Consider the following 15,030-nt stretch of genomic DNA (forward strand, 5'->3'; position numbering starts at 1 on the left):
TTTTTTCAGGATTCTTTGATGAATTGAAAGTTCAAAAGAACAGCATTTTAAAAAAACAAATCTTTAATATAATATAATATAATATAATATAATATAATATATAATATAATATAATATAATAAGCCCATATAACCTCCCTAGTCCCTGCACACACCACATTTAGTATGCAGGCAAGCAGACTGCCTGTCCTTCACATCACTTCACAGCACCCTTGGGGATGCAGTGCCAAAATGTCCGTGTCTAACATTGATGCATTTGCACAATTTACTTCAGAACTTCCTGTCTTTGTGGTCACATATTACATCAGAAATCCAACTGCTGCCAGTGACGACAGGAAACGTCTTTTACTTAACAAGCTAGTAAGTGCCACTTAGACATGAGCATCCATGTCACTACACTACATTTATTCCTGAAACAAGAACAAGCTGTTACTGGTTACAGGAACATGTCAAATCAAACTACAGGCTAATGGATTCTGACCTAACTTTATGTAAAACGTGATACTTTAATTGACAGTCTTATATCTCTAATAATTTATTTCAGAGTACAGAATGAAATGTGTGGTGTGAAACCCTCGGCCCAAGTTACCAAATGCTGTAAGACGGCAGCCATTGGGAGTGTTTGCATTGACTTCCCCCACCAGAACACATGAGGTCAAGAAGAAATAAACACTGAAACCCAGCAGAAACAGTGAGTCTGGACTATGAAAGAGCAGTTCATTTATCAATGTCCTTTCCACATAAACACATTTTTACACACTTAATACATCACCATGGATATGGAAACTGCGAAAACGGTTGAGCATGACTACAGGCATGGCGCCTTACGTGTTGACCAGAATGCTTCACTAAATACACAGCTCTTAGTGAAGCATGTCAAAGAGTGATCCACGAGCTCTGCCTGAAGAAAGACGAGAGAAAATAAAGATCTTCCCACAAACACACACACACACCATCTTGAGAAACGGCACATGTGTTGCAGCAGGTGGTGTGTCTATGAAAGTCCAAAAAAGGACCAGCATTCTGTTGTTTTGCCACATGGTCTTATCTAAGCTTTTAAAGACCATTGACAATAGGAAAAACACTCACACAGCTGACCTCACTTATCCCAAAGACATGAGAACAGCTGGATAAATTGTGAGGGTGTAATTAAACAAAATGGCACTGGTGGGCCTTTAAAACAGCTTGTTGGGGTAAAAACAGCCTGGAATCAGTCACACTGACACTATGAGGTCATTCACCTCCACCTTGTAAATGCAAAATATATCCATAATCCGAATCCTCTCAACTCAGGTGATGGACCAATTCACTTTTATGACCAATTTCACCAAAAGCTCCATAGATTTCACTAGAATTTGACTGAAATTTATTTTATAAGATTCTACATATCTATCACTTATTGCATGTAAGGACAAATTGTTTAGCAACAGGCAACCAACCATAAACCGCCTCATTAAATTATTCACGTATACGTGAATATATATACTATATATAATCACAGAACTTATTTAAAACCATTCCGTTGAATCCTACAGATTTTCATTTTTAATCAAAACAAATTTAATGTGGTCCTAGTTGCATCATGTTCCGAACACAAAATCATGCCGAACTCAAGTGCCTTGCTGAAAACATTTTGTTCTAAAATCAGCTCAAAATATCAAACATGTTAGATATTCTCCGATTGGATGGAATCATAGTCTGAAGCTTAAAACAATTAGTCTGTGTCATCATACGATATGCAATTTTTTATGAAATTTGTGAAATCTGCCTGCCCGAAATACCTCAGACTATCGACAGTTAGTGTCAAGACTGCAAATCAGGGCAAAAATTTGGGCAAAAGTTATGTAGTGTATTTCTAGCCTTAAGTGTAAAGAAAACAACGTGAGGCTAATTTTCATATGAAATTCCATGAGAGGCACTCACAAAATTCCTGGCCTTGTATGCTTAACTCTTGGTTATTCCTCTTCTTCAAGTCAAACGAGCAGAAAAAAAGCCCGTCTCCAATGTAAACCAGTAATAAAACACTGTAATTGGTCTGTCATTGCTAAGGAGACCCAAACCAAGAGGCATTTCCCTGTCTAAACCCAAACTCCAGAGGAGGTATTTCACACAGTGAAAAAGAAACAATGGTAACTTCTACCAAAAAAAAAAAATCTTTCCTTTTTTGCCCTCTTTTTTTCCTCAACTTTTGGGTTACTGATAACATGCATAAAACATTTCAAAACTGTCTGAACAAAAACATAAAACAAGAAAAGCAATGTTGGACTAATTTAGTGAAGAGGAATGTGACTTTTTTGAGAAAGACATTGGTTTTGTTCATAGTAAGCAGAGCAAGCAATCTCCTCTCCTGAGTGAACCCAGTCAGCTGCCGTCACAGCTGCTTACAGGCATCCTAAAGCAACAACTGATGTGCTCAGAGATCTGCCCTCCCCCTCATGGGCCTAATGCACACACACACACACACACACATATTCTAACTGTCTGCTTGCAGCATGCATTCACCCTCCCTCCCTTCGATCCTTCAACAAAGCTTCAGAGTTGAAGTTCCATCCAGAACAGGCACATAGGAGCCTTTGTCCCAGTCTCAAAGCAAGCAATCTCCTCTCCTGAGTGAACCCAGTCAGCTGCCGTCACAGCTGCTTACAGGCATCCTAAAGCAACAACTGATGTGCTCAGAGATCTGCCCTCCCCCTCATGGGCCTAATGCACACACACACACACACACACACACACATATTCTAACTGTCTGCTTGCAGCATGCATTCACCCTCCCTCCCTTCGATCCTTCAACAAAGCTTCAGAGTTGAAGTTCCATCCAGAACAGGCACATAGGAGCCTTTGTCCCAGTCTCCCTCCACTGCGCTTGAATTAGGACAGACTCCATCACCGCAGGGCTCAGGAAAGGACATCCGAAGCAGTTACCGAGAAAAGTATGACTAAAAGATGTACAAAAGAGTACAAAAGATTACAAATGCTGTAAACAAGCACACACATGTATATGTACACTATGTCATTTTGAGATATTTTATGAGCGTTTACATGAAGAGTATACATAAAATATAAAAAGGTAAATATATAAAAATATAAATAATAATGAACATAATGAAATTTAAATTCTATAAAATAATACAGAAATATAAATGCAAATATAACTGATTAAAATTACATATAAAATGTAAAAAATAAAATATAAAATAATAAAAAATATATCCAAAGTTTTGTGAATTTAGTATTTTTTCATGTCATTACATTGTTTAGAGCATAAGAAAAAAGAAAGGATGAAAAATTTTATTTTCATTCATATGTTATGTTATGTCCTCTATAGAGGACAACTGGACTTTAAAAATTCCTGTTTTTAAAAAAATAAAAAGACATGAATAGACATGAAAACACAAAAACAGTGAGATTTTTTATACTAAACTTTTTATAAAGAAGATTCTCAACTATGTTATGAAAGATATAACAGAATGATTTGTTATACCATTTTGCTTTATGCAATATGTGTGTAAAATGGTCATAAACGGGTTTTCCCATTATAAACAAAGTATACACTGTATCTTATGTACATATGAATGTGTTTTGGGATGCAACAAGTAATGAAAAAAGAAGTATAATGATTGGCAAGATTTTCATAATATCTAATATTTCATAGGAATATTGATATATAATTTCTTTCCCTATTCACTTGTTGTGTCTCCCTAAATGCCTAATAAACATACTTTAAGTCCTGGTGTCCTCTACAGTGGACATGTATGAAATCGCTGTCCTGTTTCGTAACAAAGTCACATTTTGATTTGAAACCCCATAACATTTTGTGAAGAGGAATGTGACTTTTTTGAGAAAGACATTGGTTTTGTTCATAGTAAGCAGAGCAAGCAATCTCCTCTCCTGAGTGAACCCAGTCAGCTGCCGTCACAGCTGCTTACAGGCATCCTAAAGCAACAACTGATGTGCTCAGAGATCTGCCCTCCCCCTCATGGGCCTAATGCACACACACACACACACACACACACACATATTCTAACTGTCTGCTTGCAGCATGCATTCACCCTCCCTCCCTTCGATCCTTCAACAAAGCTTCAGAGTTGAAGTTCCATCCAGAACAGGCACATAGGAGCCTTTGTCCCAGTCTCCCTCCACTGCGCTTGAATTAGGACAGACTCCATCACCGCAGGGCTCAGGAAAGGACATCCGAAGCAGTTACCGAGAAAAGTATGACTAAAAGATGTACAAAAGAGTACAAAAGATTACAAATGCTGTAAACAAGCACACACATGCATATGTACACTATGTCATTTTGAGATATTTTATGAGCGTTTACATGAAGAGTATACATAAAATATAAAAAGGTAAATATATAAAAATATAAATAATAATGAACATAATGAAATTTAAATTCTATAAAATAATACAGAAATATAAATGCAAATATAACTGATTAAAATTACATATAAAATGTAAAAAATAAAATATAAAATAATAAAAAATATTCCAAAGTTTTGTGAATTTAGTATTTTTTCATGTCATTACATTGTTTAGAGCATAAGAAAAAAGAAAGGATGAAAAATTTTATTTTCATTCATATGTTATGTTATGTCCTCTATAGAGGACAACTGGACTTTAAAAATTCCTGTTTTTAAAAAAATAAAAAGACATGAATAGACATGAAAACACAAAAACAGTGAGATTTTTTATACTAAACTTTTTATAAAGAAGATTCTCAACTATGTTATGAAAGATATAACAGAATGATTTGTTATACCATTTTGCTTTATGCAATATGTGTGTAAAATGGTCATAAACGGGTTTTCCCATTATAAACAAAGTATACACTGTATCTTATGTACATATGAATGTGTTTTGGGATGCAACAAGTAATGAAAAAAGAAGTATAATGATTGGCAAGATTTTCATAATATCTAATATTTCATAGGAATATATCCAAAGTTTTGTGAATTTAGTATTTTTTCATGTCATTACATTGTTTAGAGCATAAGAAAAAAGAAAGGATGAAAAATTTTATTTTCATTCATATGTTATGTTATGTCCTCTATAGAGGACAACTGGACTTTAAAAATTCCTGTTTTTAAAAAAATAAAAAGACATGAATAGACATGAAAACACAAAAACAGTGAGATTTTTTATACTAAACTTTTTATAAAGAAGATTCTCAACTATGTTATGAAAGATATAACAGAATGATTTGTTATACCATTTTGCTTTATGCAATATGTGTGTAAAATGGTCATAAACGGGTTTTCCCATTATAAACAAAGTATACACTGTCTCTTATGTACATATGAATGTGTTTTGGGATGCAACAAGTAATGAAAAAAGAAGTATAATGATTGGCAAGATTTTCATAATATCTAATATTTCATAGGAATATTGATATATAATTTCTTTCCCTATTCACTTGTTGTTTCTTCCGAAATGCGTAGGTCCTGGTGTCCTCTACAGTGGACATGTATGAAATCAATATTCTGTTTCGTAACAGAAAGTCATATTTTGAAATAGAAAATTGAAAATAATCTAAACTTTATGTAAACAAATATAAAATAATAATAATTAAATAGTAAATGATATATTCAGTAATATATATAAAAATAAAAAAAAAGCCAAACAAAATTGTTGCCTTCATTATTTTGAGTTTTAAGAATGCCTCATTTTTTACAGTGTGGAGAGAAAGAACGAGAATAGATAAAAAGCACTTAAAGACGGGCCTTTCAGCACTTTAGGTCAGATTTCTATAAACACAGACAGACACTCGAGACATAGACACAATACTTTATGTTCCTTCAAGAACTAGCTCCCTGTAACATGGACCATTAGCTGTGCATGTCTAAGCCATTTCTATGCTGACGTCCAACAAAAACACATCAAGACACAGTCCAGACTGAGATGAAGTTGTTGATTGTCAGTCAGAAGGGCTTTTTACTGCCTTGTTAAGCTTCGTTTTGAAAAGAGCTTTGAATGACACCTGTTTCTCTTTGTGGAATCCACTAAAAGTCTACCATTCATAAGAAAAGAGAAGATAAAGTCCTTTCCAGAGTTATGAGGGAGAAAGTTCACATCTGGGTTTCCTGCTGGGAAGTTCTGTGGAGTGAAAACAGTCTCAATACCTTCGATAAATACGCGCAAAAGATCCACACACATGCACAGCAATCCACAAATGCGTGTAAAAGATCCACACACGCTCCATTCATAAATGCACGCATCTATATAAACGTTAATGTCTTTACTCAAAATACAATCTACAAATGTGACCCTGGAGCACAAAACCAGTCTTAAGTCGCTGGGGTATATTTGTAGCAATAGCCAAAAATACACTGTATGGTTCAAAATTATTGATTTTTCTTTTATGCCAAAAATCACTAGGACATTAAGTAAAGATCATGTTCCATAAAGATATTTTGTAAATTTCCTACTGTAAATATATCAAAACTTTTGATTAATAATATGCATTGCTAAGAACTTCATTTGGACAACTTTACTTTAAAGGCGATTTTCTCAGTATTTTGATTTTTTTTTATTTATTCAGCTTTCAGATGATGTATAAATCTCAATTTAAAAAAATTGACCCTTATGACAGGTTTTGTGGTCCAGGGTCACAAATGGACTACTCTTGCTTGTAATTCCATGCTGAAAATCAATGTCCATTAAATATATGCACTATTGTATTTATGAAAACTTTTGAGACCATAGAGACCATATTACTGCGTCATTATCTAGTCTCAGAGATATGTACGGACAGATTAGCTTGTTCGAATTTGTCGAATTTGTGCGCGGAACAACATTCTCAAAAGTTTCCATACATATAACAGTGCAGAATTTTAACGGACATTGATTTTCTGCATGGAATTACAAGCAAGAATAGACCATTTAAGGATTGTATTTTGAGTAAAGTCTTTAATGTTTATATAGATGCACACATTTATTAATGGAGCATGTGTGGATTGCCGTGCACGTTTGTGAATCTCTTGTGCGCATCTGTGGATTGCTGTGCACCTGTGTGGATCACTTGTGCGTATTTGTCGAAGGTATTGAGACTGTTTTCACTCCATAAAGTTCAAATGGTGAAGACCTCTTCCAATAAACTACATTCAAATGGATGGAAAATATTAGTGGCATTTGCTAAGGCTAGCATCACTTTTACTATTGCTATTACTTAAACTATTAATTCTAGGGAAATACCTTTACATCATGATATTAGTCATTTGTCCATTTAAAACCTCTGTTCAATCCTCAGGGTTTAGTCAGTCTATTTCTGCAAGTGGGCTGGAGAAAATGAGCGAGGCGAAGACATTTGATCATTGGGCGATGAGGGATTTTCTTGTCTGAGTCAATCTGGCAACCCAGGGTCAGGCAGCTGACATCATCACGCCGCTGACAGCCCTCTGTGCCTGACACGGCTGACACCAAACACCCCAGGGTGCACTTGGGCTGTCTGATTCTCAGCCTTACAGATAACACAATACAGAAGAAATGCTTTATGCCAGCCAAAGACTTTAGACTGCAGAAAACACATAAAGAGCTGACAGAGGGATTTATAATATGTTGCACTGACTATAAAAAAAAAAAACAATGACAGATTTCAGAGGGCACAGGAGTCATAGCTGTTGTTTAACACCTGTTAGAAATTTTCATGGCTGTCAAATCAGCAAACCAGTCATGATCTTGACCCCTGACCCTACCGCTAACCCTGACAGCCGCTCCGTTACTGCAGAGATAGAGTAACATTCCAATGACAGGAAGTCTCAAAAGACATGCATGCCTCTGTCACTCCTGTTTATGATCACAGAAAGGAATGTGGTTGTTTCCATAGATTTTATCCTTCATTTTTATGCTAGTCATATTACATTGCACGATAGTTTTTCTATCTGTATTTCAAATAATGATAATTTACAGTACACTACCACTCAAAAGTTTGGGGTCAGTGAGATTTTTCAATGTTGGCCAAATATTGTCCTATCCTAACAAACCATACATCAATGGAAAGCTTATTTATTCAGCTTTCAGATGATGTATAAATCTCAATTTAAAAAAATTGACCCTTATGACAGGTTTTGTGGTCCAGGGTCACAAATGGACTACTCTTGCTTGTAATTCCATGCTGAAAATCAATGTCCATTAAATATATGCACTATTGTATTTATGAAAACTTTTGAGACCATATCGCATGTTATACTGCGTCATTATCTAGTCTCAGAGATATGTACGGACAGATTAGCTTGTTCGAATTTGTGAATCAAGGCCGCGGAACAACATTCTCAAAAGTTTCCATACATATAACAGTGCAGAATTTTAACGGACATTGATTTTCTGCATGGAATTACAAGCAAGAATAGACCATTTAAGGATTGTATTTTGAGTAAAGTCTTTAATGTTTATATAGATGCACACATTTATTAATGGAGCATGTGTGGATTGCCGTGCACGTTTGTGAATCTCTTGTGCGCATCTGTGGATTGCTGTGCACCTGTGTGGATCACTTGTGCGTATTTGTCGAAGGTATTGAGACTGTTTTCACTCCATAAAGTTCAAATGGTGAAGACCTCTTCCAATAAACTACATTCAAATGGATGGAAAATATTAGTGGCATTTGCTAAGGCTAGCATCACTTTTACTATTGCTATTACTTAAACTATTAATTCTAGGGAAATACCTTTACATCATGATATTAGTCATTTGTCCATTTAAAACCTCTGTTCAATCCTCAGGGTTTAGTCAGTCTATTTCTGCAAGTGGGCTGGAGAAAATGAGCGAGGCGAAGACATTTGATCATTGGGCGATGAGGGATTTTCTTGTCTGAGTCAATCTGGCAACCCAGGGTCAGGCAGCTGACATCATCACGCCGCTGACAGCCCTCTGTGCCTGACACGGCTGACACCAAACACCCCAGGGTGCACTTGGGCTGTCTGATTCTCAGCCTTACAGATAACACAATACAGAAGAAATGCTTTATGCCAGCCAAAGACTTTAGACTGCAGAAAACACATAAAGAGCTGACAGAGGGATTTATAATATGTTGCACTGACTATAAAAAAAAAAAACAATGACAGATTTCAGAGGGCACAGGAGTCATAGCTGTTGTTTAACACCTGTTAGAAATTTTCATGGCTGTCAAATCAGCAAACCAGTCATGATCTTGACCCCTGACCCTACCGCTAACCCTGACAGCCGCTCCGTTACTGCAGAGATAGAGTAACATTCCAATGACAGGAAGTCTCAAAAGACATGCATGCCTCTGTCACTCCTGTTTATGATCACAGAAAGGAATGTGGTTGTTTCCATAGATTTTATCCTTCATTTTTATGCTAGTCATATTACATTGCACGATAGTTTTTCTATCTGTATTTCAAATAATGATAATTTACAGTACACTACCACTCAAAAGTTTGGGGTCAGTGAGATTTTTCAATGTTTTTGAAAGTCTCTAAATTTCACCAAATAAATAAATAACAGTAAAAACAGTAATATTGTGAAATATTATTACAACTTAAAATAACTGTTTTTATTCGAATATATTTTAACGTTTAATTTATTCCTGTGATGGAAAATTCTGATTTGATGATCAAGAAACAGTTCTGCTTAATTTTGCTGAAATCATGGAACTTATTTTTTTTTAGAATTACTTGATGAATATAAGGTTTAAAACAGCTTTTAAAGTCTAATTTTTTTTTATAAAATGACAAATGTACTTATGGTCACTTCTGAATGTAAAGCATCCTTGCTGAATAAAAATATGAATTTCTTTTTGAAAAAAGTCTTAGCCCAAACTTCTACAAAGTTGTGTAAATAACCCATTAAAGGGATATAAAACGTTTGTCATCATTTACTCACCAACGTGTTATTCCAAACCTCTATGACTTTTTTTTATTTGAAGATATTTCCAAAATTGTTTATGAACTGTTTTTGCCTATACAATGAAAATCTATGGGGTCCAAAAAAAATTTCTCAATAAATGATTTTGTGTTCCACAGACAAACAGTTCACATAGTAAAAAAAAAATTACAATTTGTCATTGTTTACTCACCTTCATATGTATTTATATGAATAGTTTTTTTTCTTTTTTTGGTGTTTGGTGAAAACAGGTTTAGAACAGCATATGATGATAGGGTGACTAAAGGATGACAGAATTTTCATTTTTGTTTGAACTACCTCTAAGTTAAGCAACCAGTTGATTCTGAATCTTAGACATGCATTAAAACAAAAAAAGCATGTTCTACAATGTGTAACTCTATCCAAACAGCACCGAGAGCAGCTGAAAACACTGGAGAGGTTCAGATATCACTTACAGCACAGATGAAGCCCCAGTCAGCCTTCCAGCACCCCATTCATAATCAAAAGCGACTTGCCCTTTTTTCCCTCGTCTGCTTTCCATAATTTTCTGATCTCCCACATGGTCCTGGAGTTTGAGGATGGGGTTGCATTTATACAGTAACAGAAGATTCCACAGCGAGAGTCAAGAGATATCCTGAATAAACCCTTTCTGATACCGTGAGGCCTTTTGCTGTCATGAACTAAATTCAATCATCGCAGCGTCCGAATCCAAAGCTTTCCGAAGCTATAAACCTTTAAACAAATTCTCTAATAGTTTGTGTATGACCTCAAAGTGCCTTTTTGTAATTTAGAGTGATTAATAATCCAAATACAACCAATTAGAAATAAATACTGGCCTTGTTTAACACCACATGTTGAGTTTCCCACATTCGAACAAAGGAACTAAGAGCTGTTGCACAACCGTTCCACACAAACACCTGATATCCGCCTACCCAGGATGCACCTGGGCCATCTGTAGCCTTGATATGCAACAGTTTGCAAAAAAGTGCATTTTAGGCTTTCATTACCAGAAATATTAATAAACCAAGTGGGACAAATTGAGAAAAGCACCACAGCGGTCAACGTCGAGTCTCTGGAGGGAGTGAGTGGGTGTAGGGGGTGTTCACTAGCTGTGCTCGAACATTCCAGCGGACTGACTAGCCTGTGACACATGGTAACAATTAAAGACGCTGTTATATGCAGAAAGCAGAAGGACACAAGAGAGAAAGAGGGAGACCATATTTGCAAGAAAGACTGCTTGTTGTTGTTCAGAAAAAGAAAGCCTGACTCTCGGATTATTCTGGATGGAAATCCTTCTTTTCGTGGCCAAAGATTACATAGAGCTGAATCTGGAGATAAACTCTGGGGACAGACCAAAAATTATAACATGCAATGTCCACCAGAAACAATGTCAGAGGTGTACTAGAGCGGCGAATCGATAAAACCTGGAAAGCTCTGGTTTATGGGCCAGGAAAGTGTTGCATGCAGAGAAACAGAGCACGACTTGGCAGAGATAAGTCACTGTGCTGATGAAGCCACTAAAGCACAGGAAAACATGCTATGACTTCAATTGAAATCAAATGAAATTTCCCCTATGGGATAAAGCATGTCAATAGGGAATTGAATTCACTTTGTGAAGAGGGGCATTCACTTCAGAGGGAAACAGAGAGACAGCCCAAGTACTAAATTGTCACTACATCCACCACTGATCATGTGCATGTGATTTTAAGTCTTGCAAATATAAACATATAGTTTTGTGGTAAACTGAACATTGTTATTGCTGTTCAATCTATCACAAAGTCTGTTTATTGTCAAATGTCAAGGTTGAAAACAACATTTTGTTGAAACTGCAACACTGAATGAATAACAATAACAAAATGTAATTAAATTAAAATATTAAAAATATATTATTTTTTAAATTTAAACAAAAATAATTGTAAAAATCACAGTGTGCTTATTTACAAATGTCAAGGTTGAAGACAACATTTTGCTGTTGTAATATCTGATATAAATAAAATAATTATAAAGATAATATGATAAATACAATTTTCCTTATTTACGGACAATTTATTAAAGAGCAAATAAATAATGTATTATTTATTTTACAGCGAATATTATGCAGCAAAAATATTATTTAATTGACTGACAGCCTTTAAAAAAATTATGTTGCTAAAATGAACTATTAATCATATTTTTGGCAGAGCCAGTGAAGATCTGAATCCTCAAGAAAAAGGGGACACTCATCCAATAAATGTTGTTAATCATGTGCTCATCATCTCTATCCCCCGACTCACACTTTCTCTCCCTAACTAACTATCCAAAATTCCTCCAGCAACCCCCTCTGTCCCGGCTCTCTGGGTCTGTAGGACTATTTAAAGCACCTGTTACTAGATGGACCCCAGAGCGCAGCTGTCTATCTATCAATCATTCACTCACTCAGGGGCTAAACGCTGGAGACCCTGTCCCAAAGCTATCATCATTCATCACTTACACCCAAAACTCACGGGTTTTCTACTCCTATTTTTCCACAAACTGCTTGTTGTTCACTTCTTAACATGCAAAGAAACTATCAGCATTATTTTATGCATTTCAACTATATTATATTTAATATAAAATCACTGAACCTGGTAGAGCTATATTGCTCGCAAAAGTACTGAAATATAGTTTTTCCATCTCATATTATTTCCATTACAAAAGCATTGTGATGAACATTGTTCAAATGTAACGTTTTTTGTCTTGTTTTGTTACATTTTTTACGTTTACATTACATTTTGTTGAAATTGCAAGAATAAAAAATGTATATAATAATAACAACAACAATACTACTAATAATAATTAAAAATAAATACATTCAAATAAAAATATAATTAAGTAAAACAAATAAATAAGTAAATTATAAAAGAACCTTTCTCGCACAAATCGTTTTCCATTCCCCCAAGAAACATTGCATTCTCTCACAAAACATTTGTGTTTTCCTCCCATTTCATTTTTTTTTTGTTTTGTTTTGTTATCATCACCATGTCCTTGAGAGGTGCTCCGTATCGTTTTCATGCATACATGTAAATGTAAATGTATATATTCTCACACTTTATGGTACATCAGCATGAGTGACTGAGTGCGCAGTGATAAAATAAATGAGGTGAGTGGTATTTCCTGTAGTGGCAGCAGGCCAACCCCCATGTGACACAGTTCACACACACACACACACACACACACACACGGTTTCTTGGATAAGGGTGCAAGAGTTTTTCCTGCACCTCTGTCACCCTACACTCTTGCATAAGGGGAGTTTGAGAGGCAGGTGCCCTTCTGGAAAGATCCGTCTCATTGCCAATGACAGCTGGGCTGAAAGCACTGCCGTTATGTGCCAGCATGTGAGACGGTTGGCTCCTTCCCACAAAACCAGTATAGGAGGACCACATCTGCAGTCAAAGACCAATCAAATAATCATTGGTCAAATATAGTATTTATTATGAACATATCAGTTCCATAACAGTAATAGTAATGAACATTGCCCTTTCTCCGTTGTACGTCTAGTTGTTTTGAAAGAATGCCATGCTGACACCCACTTAGACATCAGAACAATATAAGGCTTTTGCCACTGCAAATATACACCACTGACCTTAAAACAGATCCCAGAGTCATTTTATAGAAGATCCAGAAACAGGCATTGTACTTTTTGATTTATATGTCTGATAATATTTAGTGAATTACGATGAAACATAATGAAGTTCTCTTAAATCAGCCAAATTTACAGCCTTTTACTGATGATTGGGCATTAGTTTAGAATCAGACTGTCAGTCTACCACTAAAAGCACTGGAATATAAATATAATAGATAAATGCAATAACAAAAACAACTTCCCAAAAATCCTTCCATGTTTCACAAATTAAGGATAAACTCTAATCAATGATCATTTCATGCCTGCAGGTCCTTTCCAAATGAGATGGATCCACTAATTCATAATATTGATCCTGAGCTGGGTTTGGGACCGTGTCCCAAAGTCCAGGGGTACAAAATGCACCCCAAAATGTACAAATGCTGTCCTAGGATCTGGTTTTGCCTCATATAATTTTGTCCATATGGACAGGATGTCAGATCACAGAAAACAATAAGATTCAAATTAATGACAATTATATATTTATATATCAGCCAATATTGGGTCACTTTGAGATTATCTGCATCAGCCAACATCTATCATGTCAACAGATAATGCACATATGATGTTTCAAACTATTTGATGTATAACATTAACATAACATTGTATATATTAGTCATATTTAATGCACATTCAAACAAATAGCATGATACTTTGATTCATAATTGGAATGCACATGCACTACTAATCTGTCAAACTGTATATTGGCCAAATATTTAGGGATGAAAATCATTATATTGTGACTTTAATGAGCACAATATTATGCACAAAAGGCAAAAATCATTCACATTCTTCATGGATATCTGTATGGTCCATGATCACATGTTCGTTCAGCCTTCAGCTGTCCATTCAAAGAAAAATTAGTGTGGGCAATCTAAAATAATTATTTACAACTTCCAAAATTATAATGAATGGAATTACAACAAATGAGAATCAATATTTACAGTTAAAATGGAAAACAGACCCATTATGATAGCTAATTATGGTAGTTTGTGTGGTCTGACCCCCCCCTAATTAAAGCGCGAGCCCCCCACAGAACGTTAAGACAAACAGTCGAGGAGGCTTTTTAAAAGTACGTTTCCTTTATACATGAAAGTATAGGTTTCAAGCGTTTCAAAGAACGTTTCACTAGCCACAAAAGTCAGATTACAAGACATAGGGCGCTAAGTAAACGCTTGCTAATTTAGACTGATGAGTAAGGTAACCATAGCAACAATAAGCGTTCCGTTATCGAACGGTACATCATCACAGTTTACTTGTCACTTAATTAAAGATTTACACATCACAATACCCTTTTTGTTTGTTTTAGATATCCTTAAGATAGGCTAGCTATGGTTAGCTAAATGGCATAAAATCGCACCAAAGCGCGACTGCCACCGAGCTGAGCGCATATTTATGCTATAAAACAGGCACTTACCTATAGACACTAGTTTGATGTGTTCCCGTTCTAAAAACTCTAGCGCGACGGACACGTTCTCCAGCTTCATCTGCCTGAAATTGGGTCTGGCGTGGTACTTTCTGTACATTTTCTTCTGGCTGAGAACTTCCAGG

At 35.6% G+C, this 15,030-nt stretch overlaps 1 protein-coding gene across 1 annotated transcript in view; it reads right to left on the bottom strand.

Annotated features, from left to right (window-relative positions):
- Window positions 1–15,030, bottom strand: part of LOC107743297 (filamin-C-like) — a 57,728-nt gene extending 42,698 nt beyond the window's left edge. The window contains exon 1 of the mRNA XM_016556472.1: window positions 14,897–15,030. Coding sequence (XP_016411958.1) covers window positions 14,897–15,005 — 109 coding nt within the window. The 5' untranslated portion in view covers window positions 15,006–15,030. The remainder of the gene's footprint in view (window positions 1–14,896) is intronic.

Source organism: Sinocyclocheilus rhinocerous, unplaced genomic scaffold (genome assembly GCF_001515625.1).
Source record: "Sinocyclocheilus rhinocerous isolate Xijiao unplaced genomic scaffold, SAMN03320098_v1.1 scaffold551, whole genome shotgun sequence".
NCBI lineage: Eukaryota > Metazoa > Chordata > Actinopteri > Cypriniformes > Cyprinidae > Sinocyclocheilus > Sinocyclocheilus rhinocerous.